The following is a 15,719-nucleotide window of genomic DNA, read 5'->3' as shown; positions in this document are numbered from 1 at the left end:
GTTTAAGTAAAATCTGTATAAATTAAATCAGCACTGTGATTTAGGCTATTTAGCCTCAGTCACCAGCAAGGAAATAAAAGCACCCCTAGTGTCCCACTTACTAATTTTTCTCCCAGCTCTTGGGGTTTTGTCACAGATATGATTTCTCCTTGCTCCCCTGACCCCTCAAGCTCCTAGAAGAATTTAATTCTTTGACAATCTTAGCCTTCATTGTGGAGTTTCTAGCCCTGAGGGCTAAGGAGAAAAGTCTGAAAATGTGACCTCTGTGTACCCAGGAAGGTTTAAACACTGCAAGGCAGAAGGAAATACCAAATATGCATTATTGCAAGTTCTTAAATCTCACAAATTTTTAAGCACAGCTCATGACTTTTCAATGACTAGCAAAACCTGTAGGATGCTTGATATTGGGAACATTTCACATTGAAATAATGTCCTACAGATATTAGTGACAGTGAAGTCAGCTGTTAATGGGTATGCCATGATGCCAAAGACGATTTATAATTTAAATTTTTTTTCTTTTTTTTTTTTTTTTTTTCAGTTGCTCTGTTGTGAGCCTGAACTGCGAAGTTTTCATTCAGAAGCCAAAACTAACATCAGTCCCTCCCTTTAAAGGGCAGAGGGTAAAAATGTGCAGGACTCAAATGAGCTTAATAGAAAACCAACCGTCACCAGTAAAACAACAGGAAGCGCTTAGATCAGGAGACGTCAGTTGTTGTTGGAGGTCACTGAGCAGAGAACCCCATTTAACACCCAAAAGGCTCCAGAAGGCTCAGCCAGCCAGTAAAGACTCACTTAATGTCGCTATCAAAGTTATATAACAATAGAAATAGCTTAAGAAGAAATCTCCACCCGTTTTGTTCAGCCCAGTAATGTGAAAAGTTCACAAGGAGGAAAAAAAAAAAAAAAAGAAGTGCTTCTCATTGTGAACAAAGTAACACTTGATAGCTGCGCTTCTAATTACTCCTGGCACCTCGATGCTCACAGCTGGGATCATCATCCAGCTGATAAAAGGGGCTGTGTGGGGGCCAGCCTGACACCAGGACCAAGACATCCATTTTGCCAACCAACTCCCCCTCCCCTCTCCCTCAAACCACAAGGCAAGAGAAAAAAACTGCACCAATACCATCCTTAATTTATAGCCAAATTGCAGTCAGAACTTTTAACTGGAAAATGTCATGCCAAATTATCCTGAAGCATGAGCATGGTGGAAAGGGGCATGGGGAACCCTTATGTGGTTTCAGCTAGCTCCAGCCACAAAGACTACCCAGCTTTCAGCTCTGCAGGGCAGATGCCCACACAGGCACCAAAACAGCCTTGTGTAAATTGGGGAAAACACAACGGATCCCTGGCTGGAGAAAGTTTGGCTCATCCGGACTGGGCTAAAATTATAGATGATGGGGAGTGGATCCCTGCAAGCCTAGCTGGTGCCAAAGCCCAGAGCTCCCACGCAGGCAGCCACTGGCCTCTGCAGCGGGGCCACTGCCTGCCCCACGCTAGCTTCACCCTCCCACTGAAGCAAGGGATGGCTTTCCTGTCACAGCTGATGGCCTCAGCCATGTGCCAGCATGTCCTGCACCTGGAGAAGGATGGGTGAGACCTGGTCCTGACAAAGCAGGTTTGATGCCCTTTGCATCTACACTTCCATGCTGAGTGCCTCGCCGAAGGAGATGGGTGCTTTGGGATTGTTCGGGGTGATAGTCAATGGTCAGCCCCGGTGGATTCCACTGCTATCAGTGACCTCACAATTTTCCATAAAACTAAGATTCAAATGCATAAGCGGATTTACTTGCTTGAAAAGTTCTTCATATCAAGAGCTTTTAAACTCTGGATTTACAGTGGGATGGATTGCATTTAATTTATGGCTAATTTCGTATCTACTATCATTAACATATCACTGTTGTTACAATACTTATTATCAGTGATGATTAATGCTTTGGCTTTTTTATTTTTGAAAGTTCCAATTATTTTTCATTTCCTCATACTGTTCAGTGAGAGAGCAAGCTTCAAGCAATGAAAACTCCCAGAGGTACAGAAGATTTTATGAGGGTGAAAAGCTGGGGTATCCACCTGGGAGGGTGTGAGGTGGGCAGGAAAGGAAACAGGGGAGCCAGGATAATTGAGGAGGGGTGGGAATAGCACTGCAAGTGGACCAAATGGTCTGGCTGTAACTGAGAAGGAAACAAGTGAAAGTACGTATATTTTTGAGGTGGTGAAGAAATCAAATAAAAATGAAAATTTTCACAGAAGCACAGATAAACTGAACAAGTATATGTTTTTCATCTCCTTGGTTGATCTTTCCATAGAAACACAATTCATAGCATTAAAAAAAAAATCAAAACCACTAAAGGCTACAGCTGCTCAGCTTCTTTATGAAAAATAAAACTATCACGATCACCCTTATAATGAAATAAATACTAATAGAAAATATTTTAACATTTGAAACTGAACAGTAAATTAAATAAAAATAAAATTGTAGGGTGATTTTACTTTTCCTCAACAACTAATATAATATACTGTTTGTGTAGATTTCTCAGATCTGTGACCCGATTTCTGCTACACACAAAATTAAGCCAAAGCACTTCATTCTGTCCTGGCACATTAAAAATAGCAAAACTGACACCATATAACAGAGCATTCATATCTTTTTGAGGGTAGTTTTTTGTTGGGAAACTTTAAATATGACTCTTCATATGTTCCTTTGCCACCACCTCTACCACCAACCTTGCCAGCAACACTGAAACATCAAAGTAATCATAGATACAGGGATTGCTTAACCACGACCTTGTGTTTAAATCAAAAGCATGCTACCATAAAGGAATGTATTCTTTTAGTTTTCAAAAGCTCTGATGAATCAGGTAGTCAATTTTTTTTTTACTAGTCCAATAATATATTGCATAATAATTGCAACTCCCCATATTACAAGACAAATAAAAAAATACCTACTACGCTTCCTATTTTTTTTCTTTTTTTGTTTTCCTTCTTTCCAGTTAATTTGAAACCTTTTGAAGCCCTGTCGCTTTACTCCAATTTGTGAAAGGTGGTGTTGGGAAGAAAATGTTTTCTCAAAGAATATTAATGCGTCAGTGAAAATCAAAGCATTATGGACAGAAAAGTTTTAGAAAAGCTTCAAGTAAGTTCCATTAGTGTTAGCCTGATACATAATTATACTAATAATATCTAAAAGAGAGGCTTTTACATTTTCAAAATTGATTTTTTTTCTTGTCTTTCTTTAGAATGGCTTAAAAAATTCTAACTTAAGTTAGTCTGTCTTTAAGTGGAGGTTAGGAAAAAACCAAAGAAGTCCAACTGACCTGAAATCAGGTATTTTTCCAAATTGCATTTGTGACAAATATTTTACTTTAATTTCAGGGGTGGGATACATGGAATTTCCCATGAAACACCATATTTCATTCTTACCTAGTCTTTGTATTGGAGAAACTCTCATATCTCTTATGTAGTCAGATAATTAGACACTTATAGCCTTCAAGCCTTAATCTCAGTTCTGAAACAGATATTGCATCTGCCTGCAGATAAAGCCTTGTATCAATGAGAAAGTAATGAGGGCATGCTCAACAAAAAGAATTAATTCTCCAGTTGAGGTGGGTTAAATGCCCCCTGAAATATATCCTCTTTTTTGAGAATGACGACAAAGCTGGTGAAGTCCTAAATGAGGACTCTTTTTTGTGAAGGTTCACCCAGGCCATCATTCTTCACTGACATGGCTGGGTTCCTTTCCACTACTTCTCTTCAAAATGCCTCCAGCTGCTGTATGAGATTCTGTCCCCTTCCTCTTCATCTGAAAGCTTTTCATTTTCTTTTCTGATTTAAATATAACACACAGCACTGGCCAGCCAGCAATTTTTGGTGGGCAAAAGCCAGATCTGGAAATAGCAGCTGTTTTGCTGATGACTGCTGATGGCTCCTCCTCCATGTCCCACATGCTTTCCATTCTTACAGCAATCCTTCAAATCTCATGTGTTTCTGTAACCCAGCCTTCCATTTTAAGATAAAAAGAAAAAAACAAACAAACAAAAAAACCCCAACAAACAAACCAGAAGAACTCTACTCCCTCAGTTCAATCTCAGTTCAACCTTCACTGTCACTGAAGAGGCCACAGGAGTTCACCTCAGAAGACCTTATAGCTTATCTGCAAACTTCCCCATTTTAGGCTGATCTTTTATAAGACCAACTAGTATGTTAGTTAGGATAAAATTTGTATGTGGAACCAAATGACTAGAGTAAAATATTTTTTCTGAATTAATTCTGATCCTGGAAGCAATGAATATTTCTGTAACAAATGTGCATGCATTTTTATGTTAATGAAACCACAATAAATCTTTCTGTAGCTTGAACAGTTGTTTTTTATTTCTTTTTCTGTTTTCTTTTTTTTTTTTTTTGCTTCCACATTTGCAGAAGGAGTCTTTGTAGCAGTCTGCAAAGAACTCTGAGTGCTGTAGTGGTTTCAGGCTATCTTTGCAATCCTGTTCTAATTTAATAAGATTAATGGCAGAAAATTAGTCAAGACAAGCGTTTGCCTCTTTCGTTTACCCTGCTGAAGTTCAAATTATAGGCGGGAAGTATTTCCCCCAAGTACCACTTAATTAGTAATAGGCAGAAGGGAAAGCAAAAGAAAAAAAAATGTAATCCTTACAGGGGAAAAATATTTGTAGCTCTGAGGCTTTCCTGTTAGTACAAAGGACTGAATTTGAATGATTCAGAGGACTATATAAATATAATTTGAAATTTCTCCCTTGAAAAAGAAATGTAAGAGGAAAAAAACCACCCAAGGTAGATAAACTTCCATGAACACTTTGCAGTCCATTCCAGAGAGAGAATCAGTCTCATTGCAGCTGTACATTTCATTAGTTACAAAAATGTAGTAAAGTTTCTCTCTCTCTTGTTTTGGCTAGAAGACATAGTCCTGACATGTGCTAATGACTGGCTAGGACAGAATATTATGTTATGTTCTTGGAAAGACTTTTTAGGCTGTCCTGGATTTTCAGCTGTACAAGTTAATATGCATTGTTAGGAAGACAAAAATCCTAAAAAAATAAAATAAATATTTTTAGTTGGTTGATGAGGCAGCCAGGATTTCTTTTTTCCTGTTCTCTTCTGCAGTATCATGATGTGACAGCTAAGATTTTACATTTGCAACTTTTCTTGACAAAGCACAAAGTAGGGGTAGTTAAGAGCCCCTGCACATGTGCCCAGTTTTCTCAGATGTGGTATGAGCTCTGCCAGCTTTTGTTTGCCATGACATCTATCCTGGACATTTACTCCATCATTTTATCAGTTTTGAAAGGTGGGTTGTACAGCAGTACTGGGCAGCTGTGCCACTGCTTGTAGCAGTGGAAAGGCTGCTGGAAATCTCCCACATAAATTTTTGAGGCTGAAAAATTTCAGAATGCCTGCAATCCTGCAACAAAAACCCCAGAAACCTCAGATAAATCAACCAAACATTGTTTGAGGAACATAATAGGAAGAAAGGAGACATCTTTGTGAGAACTTGTTTAGCTATTGCACTCTGGTGCGCTGGTTCTTAGGTGCCTCCTAAACTGAAAAGTAACAGATCAAGGGGACTCACCAGTGGGGTCTCACAATGCTAAAAATGGAGGATTTTTCTGCCAGGCTACTCCCTGAAGGAGATGTATTCAAACTGGAGGAGGTGGGAGTAGAAACTCTTTGGGGCTTTCAAAGAAAGGTTGCCAGACAGAGGTTACCAGACAGCTGGCCAAGGACCATGTGTGTGTGCTGCAAAAACCAGGGTCAGGCTGACACCTGGAAAAACTATGGAAAAAACTTCCCAAATCCTGAGGAATATTTTAAATTTAGTGCAATTTGAAAGATGAGCAATGGCTACAGGATGAGTAGTGGGTGCGTTGTCATGTTATTCTCGCCTTGGGAGCAGGGGGAAAGAATGGCTGGTTTATCTGAACAGGCTACATGCAAAATGTTCAGAGTTACACCACTGTCAAAATGATCAGCAACAAAATTATCACTAGCACTTAAAATGTCACCTCAGTCCCCATATGTATAGTTATTTATATATCACCTGTAAATGACTTCAGGAATTAAAAATTTATTCACAGGAAAGAAAAAACTTAGAAGAGCCAAGGGGAATAGAAAACCAAGTCCCCATTTCTAAAGCAATTTATGTTCTTAAAAATCTGTGTCAGTAGGTGTCATGTGAGTTCTTATACAATTTTTGCAAATTGCTGTTATTGATTAGTAATAAAAAATGGCAACTATGCCTTCATACACACAAAATACCTGCTCTACTTCACATTTGGAGTTATATTGTAAAGTTTTTCTGAGAGACTGGATTGTGACTGATTCGGTTGAAATACTGACTGCATTAAACATCAACATAAATGATATACAGTCTACCATGTGGAGCCATATGTGAGCAAAAAAAATTAAGCGAACAGGACGCAAAATTTTGAGTGTTAGGAACAACTTCTAAACTTCTAATCTAAAGTAATCCTTTAATATCACCTCTATAGCAGAAGCTATTAATGGAAGTACTTTCACTTTTATTTCTGGCCTTGTTATTTTCTTTAGGTTTTCTTGAGGACTTAATTTGCTTTCTGAAAAATGCATGTTGATTTGTCACTCTTGGGAAATGCTGAGACTTCTTAGACCAATGCCAAAGCAGGGAGTTCAGTTTTAAACTAAGGGATAAATTTAGTGACATCAAAAGAAACAGTGATATGGGGAACATTTGCAAATAAAGACATTCAGCTAGTTACTGACCTTTACATATCAGCCTCTAATTGTAGGTAATCAAAATTTAAAAATTGAAAGAGTTGTATGTAAATGATTCATTGTTGCTTTGACAAATAATATTAGACAGGGAAATGGTAGTTCTCCAAATTGCTAGAATTCTTACTCATATGGAGCAGTTGAATTTGCAGCATTTTCCTATCCATTCTTACTAGGCAGAATTAGCTTATAAACACAAGAAACAAAACGATAAAAACAGAAGAAGAATTAAGAAAGACAAAGCAACTATTAGAGCTCCTACCATCTCCCCTTTAGCCTCTCAAAGCTCAGTACTCTAAAGGTATATGGGAAAATGTGTGATTACTAGGACATCTTGCAATCAAGAAATGTTAAAAACATGGAGAGAAGCTTATTCCCCAAACTGAGCTTTTGGGTTAGAAATACTATTTATATGGTCTCTCTCTCCCTCATCAGAACTTTTTTTCTCGAAGTTGATGCCAAAAATTGAAACCAGACTAAAAACTCATTGAGGAGAAAATGTTATTACCTCCCCAGCCACCCACTGGCTGTTCAAATAATATTGTATATATCTGTGCACTTCTGCATATTTATTGAATTTGTCAAGTTTTTGTTCCCAAGTAAAACTTATTGGCCCTGTCAAAAGTTCACCAGCTGCACAAGTGACTTTGATGGCCTGAGGAACAGCCCTGGCGCTAGCGTCATGGAAGAGCCTGTGGCTTTCCTCTCCCTTTTCCAGCTGAGATTGGTATGTTGATGCATGGGGCCCAGAGAAGATACAGAAGGAGGGAAATTGAAAAAATAATAAACAATAAAAATATAAATTACAGAAAGCGCTCACCAAGCCATCCTGGTTTTATTATACGGCCTTGGGAAGGAATTTTGTATTTTCATTCAAACTATGTGGAATATGCATTGTAAACATTCTGCACCCACTGCTCAACATTTCTACGGCTTAGTAGCAGAAGAGCTGATAAAATGTGGAGCGGTTTGCTACATGAGCCATGCAGTGTGGCTGATGGGCTGTCACCTGGAAAGAGCAGGGCTGGTAGGTGTCACCTCTTCAGATCGCAGAGGGTGGGAGCAGGACCGTGGGGATCTGGGGCACAAAACAGAGAATTGGGCAGAAAAACCCCTCTTGCAGGAAGGTGCTAATCAGCACCCTAGTACTAACATCTTTGGAACAGCTTCCCTACCCCAAGACAGGGAGAACAAAGAATGAAGACTTTGATAAAAAAAAAAAAATCAGGTTAACTTTTTTTACTTAGGATCTAGAGGGCAACACTAGACATATCTGCTGCGGCAGTCATTTATGCATGAAAGGTTACCAGTAGAAAGTGAGGGGGAAAAAAAAAAGAAAAATATAGACAAAAAATACTCTGTTTTGTTACATCAAATGTGAAAGGCTAGAAATGTTCAGCCTGTGGCTACTCTCTCATCCTCATACTTACACAATGGTTTTCCCAATGTGCTTAAAGGACTTCTCCACAAATTCACGGACACTGTGGACCTCCCCAGTGGCTATGACAAAGTCCTCAGGCTCATCCGTTTGCAGCATCAACCACATGGCCTGCAGAAAGATAAACAAAGTCAGATTCAGTGCACATGTAAGTGGCCTCTTTGGTACATGATATTGTATTACTGCATTTTTGATTTGGAAATAACTACATGTACACACACATACCCCAAGCTGGGGAAATTAGCACTTTCTTTACACAGTGGCTATTAACCAGTTCAGTGCAACTCTGAAAAGAGTTCAATTATTTCTTATTACAGAAAACAGTGCTGTATTTGATTTTCAATTTGTTTCACAGCAGGAGTTTCTGCAGGGGAGATTTTAATATGTTTACTTTTGAACACTGAGACTTGGTTTAGTGCTCATGAGCATGGATTCACTTGTTTAAAGCACTGCATGAATTGACATTGATATGGGGAAAAGATCAAAATTTTGTAATGTTTCAGTCCAGAGTGCTGTTGTCCGTCTACTACAGAATGATGTCAAACACACTGAAGCATGAAAATATGGATCCTTTTGGCTGCTTCTTCTGCCACATTTGTTTTGCCTAAACTGAGATTTTAATTAAAAGTGTGTATTTAAAAAGGTATTTAACCAAGTTAATCTGGCTTCCCTACTGAATATGTGTTGAATGTTACATATTAAAGTACTGTAGAAGAAACTTTTCACACAGGAATGAGAAAACCCTGGTAGAAAAGAGACACAACCATTAACACTGTTACATATTAAAGTACTGTAGAAGAAACTTTTGACACAGGAATGAGAAAAAACCCTGGTAGAAAAGAGACACAACCGTTAACATCAGTTTCAGAGGACTGTTCATGCAGCAAGAGTTTCGTAGTATCTTTTGAAGGAAAACTTCATCTGACTGCCAACATATTTGCATTTCAGGGGACCAGCTTTTAATTTCCACAGCAATGTCTTTCACAGAGTCCTCTCCCACAAACAATTAATGATGGGTGGGCGCCATCTCAGAGGGCTGGCCAGCTAAGTCAGCATGAAAGCTGGAAAGCAGATGGGAAAGGCATATTCAAAGAAAGACATGTGTGACTTGTCTGAGATACCACCGCAGGTACATTTCAATTTTCTGATGTGCAAGGCAGTTCTCTAGTGACTGGACTGTTTGACTGCATAGGAGCTGTAGGTGTACAGAATAATTATTACTTTAGATCAATCAAAATGATGCAAATGCTTCATTTCCTTTGGAGAGGAAAAGGGAATACGTGTATGGCACGATCCTTGTTTAATAAATAACCAGAAAAGGGAAACAAAATAAATCAACTCTCTCTCCATATGGTAAAAAGTACTGTCATCCTCTCACATTGTAATCCACGATGCTATTTTCATTGACCTCTTCACATCACCTTTAAAGAAAACAACCTTAGTAGGTCCCTTGATGGCAGTGGATACTCTGCAAATCAGATTAATAAAAGCTTTGGGATAGCCCAGTTTCTTTTGGTAAATACCACCTGAAATATTCAATTTTTCCTCTCCATTCTTAATAAATCAGTGTCCTGCATAGCAAGGCAATATATTCCACTTAAATGGTTAGAGGTGGGAGACATTTTTCTTTACAGTTATTATTTTATGCATCTTCCAAAGTTTTGACAAGATTTTATTAACATGCTCCTTTTGAACCATTTTACTTCTTGAATGTGCACGGAAAGCTCGGTTTCAGGCAACTGCTGTGTAAGTTCTTGACATAAATTATAAATTGTGCTTCAGGGAGATGACCTGCTGGGCAGGACAATGGCAGCAACTTTGCTTTTTCCTTTCTAGGATTGAACATCCTAGCCAATGACGCAGAAATACCCAAATGGCTGATGAAACTCATCTTGTGGGGAGGAGATGTCTTAACTTGTATCTCTCATATGAGCTTATTTGGAACACTGGGCTTTCCTGCTGATTTGAGAGGTCATTGTAAATCACCAACTTCTGTTTCTCCATGACTGGACAAGCCTGCAAGATTCACAGTAGCAGCAGCTGCACAGAAAGGTAACAGGAGTATCTAAGATAAGCGCTTGAGAGTTTTGGTTCTCCCAGCCTAGTCCCTGATTTCACAGACATTCAGGCTTCCTTAGGCAGACAGACTAGCTGAAAACAACACTCTTCCTTGTATTAGAGGGCACTACTTGGGCAAATAAGGATTTCCAACAGTAGAAAATCAGCCAGTCAGGGGCAGTGGTTCTCCTCCCAACTTTGGTGGATGTTTGCTGTACATAATGAACTCCTTTTCTTGCCCTGACACTGTAGTGTCAGTTACATTGGAGAGAGATGCAATAACGAAATATCATTTATTGGTAAAAATTCCCCCTTACCCAAAAATGCTACACTGGTTGACTGAATATGCAATTAGCCTAAGCACCTGCTATTTTCTGTGTTGCTAAAATAATATTAATATGTCTAAGCAGGAGCAGGATCAGACTTCCAACAATTTTTGCCACCCCTCATCTTTTAAACACCTCTGTATTGTAATTCCTTTGACACAGTTTCAATGCAGGCACTTATGCCAAGACATTCAACAATCCAGCAAGTATTTAAAATATTGACACATTACTTTTTGTATTAATATGAAATAGAGTTGAAAGTTTCCCTTTACTCTAAACCATACCCTACACTGAAGGAGGCAGCTCCTTTTGTTTTCCTTACAAAAAAACAGCCTTTGACAGTGGGCTCAATGAGGTTTTATGCATTTGGATTTATCAACTCTTGTCTACCATTTCAAAAAGCAAGCAATCACTGTCTCAGCAATGCGACTTAAATTGCAGCAAATTTCAACAGGATCAGCTTAGAAATGATCAAACAATGCAGAAAGAGTTGCTAAAAGTGATTTTTGCTTCAAATCCTACCAGGAAAGAATGTTTAGATTAATGGTTACTTCAGAGTCTATCACTGTGGGTTCTTTTATTTTTTCTGGCATTCACAATTGTTGGCACTTAGAGTCACCTCAATATAATCAGGTAGGAAAGAAATTAACATGCTAAAAATTACAAAGTGAGTGATAGCTCTGTTTTGCTTTGAGGAAGGTGACCAAATGATGTTGCTTTGAATGGGTCTGCATGAACAGTCTGTAAAAAAATGTCAAGGCAAGCCAGAAGAGAGAAAAAACATTGAAGAAGTTCCACAGTCAAAATTATATTTCCTCGGGTACAGCCCACGACAACCAATAAAACATCCATGTACAGGCAGTAGCTGTATCCTTTCCCTACATCAAGTGCCAGGAATGCAATTCTCCTCACATCAGACTAATAAAGGTCCTTGACCTATGAATTTCTAGGCATTTCCTTTAAGAATTCATATTGTACCAGACTTGAGGCTGAGAATGAGAGGAAGGGGGGTGATACAGCTCCAGGTTTATTTGTCATTACTGAATGGCTTACTGGTTTTAACAGAGGGGAAAAGCTTCGTTTAAATTTCCACTGAAAGTAATTAATGGTTATTGACTGGCAAATGAAGAACAGGTGACACTCTGAATTAGAAGATAAATGATCTCATGTTCTAGCGTGATAATGGGTTAGTAATTGCTACAAAGCCTCAGACTAGTGCGTCCCATCATAATGCTAGATCATGTCCAGAACACAAAGGCCTCTGTGTGAGAGGTATTCAGCCGTTCACCTCCTGATCCAGCTGCAGAGTGATTTGCTCCATTTATTCTCTGATGGACTGCACAACCGAGGCAAAAGTTCACCCATTCTCACCTTCCTGTTCACATGCTGAACCACCTGACCCATGACATGGCTGAACTGGGATAAAAACATTGCCCAGCTTTGGCTCTTGGATATCTTTTAACCATCACAAGGTCATATATTTTAGGAATTTTTCTGCTGCAGGAACTGAGAACTGAGGATTTTCCTGTATTTCTTTGTAAAGGCTTTTGTGGATGGGCTGACAGCAAGTAGAGAAATTACTTGTTTTCAGTTCTACCACCCTCTCCCTGATATTTTGTTCAGTCCAGATAACAAAATATGGGTAGATGTTTAAAAGGAGGAGAAAATTACCATGGAAACAATTCAGGCTTCAAGTCTCTTAGAGCAAGACTCTTCCCTTAATGGCAAAAGTGACAAAACATATTTCTCATATTTGAATTCTTTTTGGCTCTGGTCTAATGAGTCACAAAGTCTAAAGGCACTTCTATGTCATTTACTTTCAAAGACAGAAACCTAAAAGGAGATACTTAACTAGTCTAGCAAGCAGACACACTTTTATGATTATGTGGACTAGGATATCTGTTCTGCATGCCTGAACTCCAGCCTCTGCCAAAATCTTTCCTCTTTCATCTTTCCCCTCTACCCCTTTCTTTATATAAACCCCTGCCAGTAGTAAGCACCATTTTCAAGCAACATATCCAAAACATGAATCAGTCTTCTCCCTGCCCAAATTTCTTTGCTTATGCAGTGTTTGCATGTGGGCTATTAAGTGGGAAAACCTGAGTTTGACTAACACAATCCCCAGACAGATACATTTTGTGCATGCCACTGTCACGACGGTTGTGATGTGTCTGCTTGTCTCGAGAATCTAGAGTATGTTGTAGATGTGTTTCACCATTAACTTCCAGTCTAGCATCCCAGTAAGAAAACATTCATTAACTGGGCTGTCATCCATGGATAACAAAGATCCGGTAGTTGAGGTTATGTTTAACTCCATATATTTGAGACTTTTGTTTCACTGTCTGCTCTCTCCATGTATAGTTAAAATGGGCTCATAATCAGGTATTATCCTATTCAAGAGCAAAAATAAATTCAATTTTTAAGATTTAAAATCAGTTGATAATCTCTGCTCTAGAAATAAAAGAGTTTTTTTTTTTCAAAAGAGTAAGTATAAAGCCTTTTTATATGTCACATCCAATTCAAGACCCAAAACAGATATGACTGAACAGGTCCCACAACGGGATAAATAGGAAATGTTCCTGTTGGTACTAATTACTATTGCCTTGCACTGCTACATAGCAGTTTTTTTCCAAGACCTACACTGTAAAAAAACCACTTTCATACGTATTTCTAGGTGTTATGCAGAGAAATTCTGACTTTGTATTTGCCACACATGGAGAAAAAAAAATCAAACCAAATTAGTAATGTTTACTTTAGGAGATGAAACAGATAGTACAGATAGTTGCAGCCTGATGCATGATGCATTGTCTGTAGTTTCAGAGGCAAAGAAGCAGAGGCTGGTGAATGTCTAGCTCTACTCACTTATCACTGTGGAAGGGATGGGTTACCTCAAGGCTGTCAACAATCAGGGAGCAATTTCTAACTAAGTCAGAAACCATCACCACCTGGAGAGACCCAACAGTACATTATCACCATTTATAGAAATTCTGTCTTTATGGTATTCCATACTCTATTGTCTAGAAGTGGGCAGAGGCATTCAGTGGGTTGGATATGGTAGTCTAGTGATCCCAAACATAGCTATCCTGCTGGGGTCACCACTGAGAAGGAGAATTGAGCACTTTGGGCCAAAGCATGATGAGCCTTTGCAGGGATGTGGGAGCAAAGGAGAGCCTTCTCCCCATATGGTGAGCACAAAGGCCTGGCATGACTGCTGTTCCTGTGTGCATCATGAGGGACTGTTCCATTTGTGCCACAAAAGAGAGGGCTATTGTACCACCTCCCTCTCTGCATTGTCCCAACTCAACTGCACTGGCATTGATAGAGGCTGCTTGGCATGTCCCGTGCCGAGCGACGTGTGGAGATGTCATGCCCACGCACTTCCTGCCTGCCTGGGATGCGAAGCAGTTCCAGATGCCATCACCCGGCTCCTCCTGACACAACCCAGCCGACTGGCTGTGGTTTCTCAAGCTGCTACAGAACTGACCACAATTGATGGTCGTGCCTCAGAAAAGTGAGACGGGGCATTGACTCAGAGCTCTGTACCCAAACCGACTCCCAGTTTATCTGTTTATTCACTTTTGGAGGGGCAGAGAAGGAAGAAAAGGTGCTACACTGGTGGCTGAGTCACCCACATCTGATTGACTTCTGCGACTGTTAAAAGAGTAGGTGTGTCCTGGGTGTACCCCGTAGGCATCAGAGTGTGTTATATAAGGAGATTATGTAAAGACACACTGAGACTTACATATAATACACAGCAGAGACGGGGAAAAAAATCTCCTTACACATGTTTTGCACACAACAGGGGCACAGCACACATGGCTGAAAAACACCAGCGAAGCTGAAGTGCAGCACAAAAGTGCTGTGATCACAGTAAATTGTGAGCTGCCCCTGCCTGACAGCCAGCATACAAAAGTGTTGGGCATGATCCCATGCTCCCTGCCACAATGGGAGTTCAGTCTAGAGTAATGACTATTGCTTTAGTACTTGTTTCTGACAATGTTATAGGTCAAGGCAAGCATGGCAGGGAGACTCTTGCCAAAGAAAACGACAGGGATGTGCTGCCAGGCATGCCAATACTCCCAAGAAGCCAGTGACAGCAGGAATATGGGAGTATGCATAATCAATGTATTACTAGGCTTTTCCCCCCTAAATTACAGCCCTTCTTGCTCAGCTACTTAAAAAGCAAGGGTGCACGCCCAGTAAGTCAGAACCTTCCTGGGCTGTCATAGCTTGTATTTGAAAGGCAAACATAAGTTCAGGATTAAACTCATTGTCTATCATTGCAATTGGTGACTTTTCACATGCTCAACCCTTTCTCAAAACCTCCATCAACAAAGGTACTTCCCAAAAAGGGTAGGACACATGCCTCTTCCTTTCCTCTAAAGAGTCATCATCCTGTTTTCTCAGATTACCAAAAATCACAGTGTTGGTGCAAGATCAGTTGCTCAAGGAACCTTCATTCATGGAAAAACCCTTCTGTACACCATTTGAGTATCTATCAGATCTCATCAGTCTAAATACATTTTGATATGCTTCTTCCTTAACTGTGTAATGCTGAACATAAGGACTCCAAAGTCTGTGTACAAAGTTTTTCCTTCAGCTGTGTCTTTTCTGCTCATGCAGAGGAGACATTGAGTACTTATGACATGGCAGCTGCTTCCATTCAGAAGAGTGACATTTGCAAACCATAGACATCACTGACACAAAAAATATAAAATGGGAACAGATTTGAGATGAAAACAATTTCCTCTGAGAGAAAAAACACATCATTTGATAAGAAACAATGGACAAGTTACCTTAAGAATCCCAAGAAAGTAAGCAAACAGCAAGTCTCTCAAGAGACAGTATGAGATAGGGACTAATTTTATAAACTTTCTCAGAAATTTTTGAAGTTTCATTGAGAAACTTCCACGGAAGCAATTTGAAGCATGCTCGCTGATTTAGTCAAATCCTGTCATTTGGCTCTAGAGGTGAACTTGCTCAGAGCACAACTGTGTTCAAGTCCATGATATTTTCTTTCAAGTTGAAAGAGTATAGTTGATACATTGAAAGATAATAATCCAACAATTACAAAGTTACTAAAATAATAAAATACCTGATAATCTTTGTGAACCATCTCAAATGAAAACAATATC

General features: G+C 39.4%; 1 protein-coding gene across 1 annotated transcript in view; it reads right to left on the bottom strand.

The window, feature by feature from the left end:
* Window positions 1-15,719, bottom strand: part of GMDS (GDP-mannose 4,6-dehydratase) — a 406,964-nt gene that overhangs the window by 72,986 nt on the left and 318,259 nt on the right. The window contains exon 8 of the mRNA XM_039698471.1: window positions 8,193-8,311. Within this exon, the coding sequence (XP_039554405.1) occupies window positions 8,193-8,311 (119 nt within the window). The remainder of the gene's footprint in view (window positions 1-8,192; window positions 8,312-15,719) is intronic.

Source organism: Passer montanus, unplaced genomic scaffold, assembly GCF_014805655.1.
Source record: "Passer montanus isolate IOZ18808 unplaced genomic scaffold, ASM1480565v1 scaffold126, whole genome shotgun sequence".
In the NCBI taxonomy this organism is placed as follows: Eukaryota; Metazoa; Chordata; class Aves; order Passeriformes; family Passeridae; genus Passer; species Passer montanus.
Note: the sequence above shows the minus strand (reverse complement) of the source record. Positions and strands in the feature narration are given on the sequence as shown.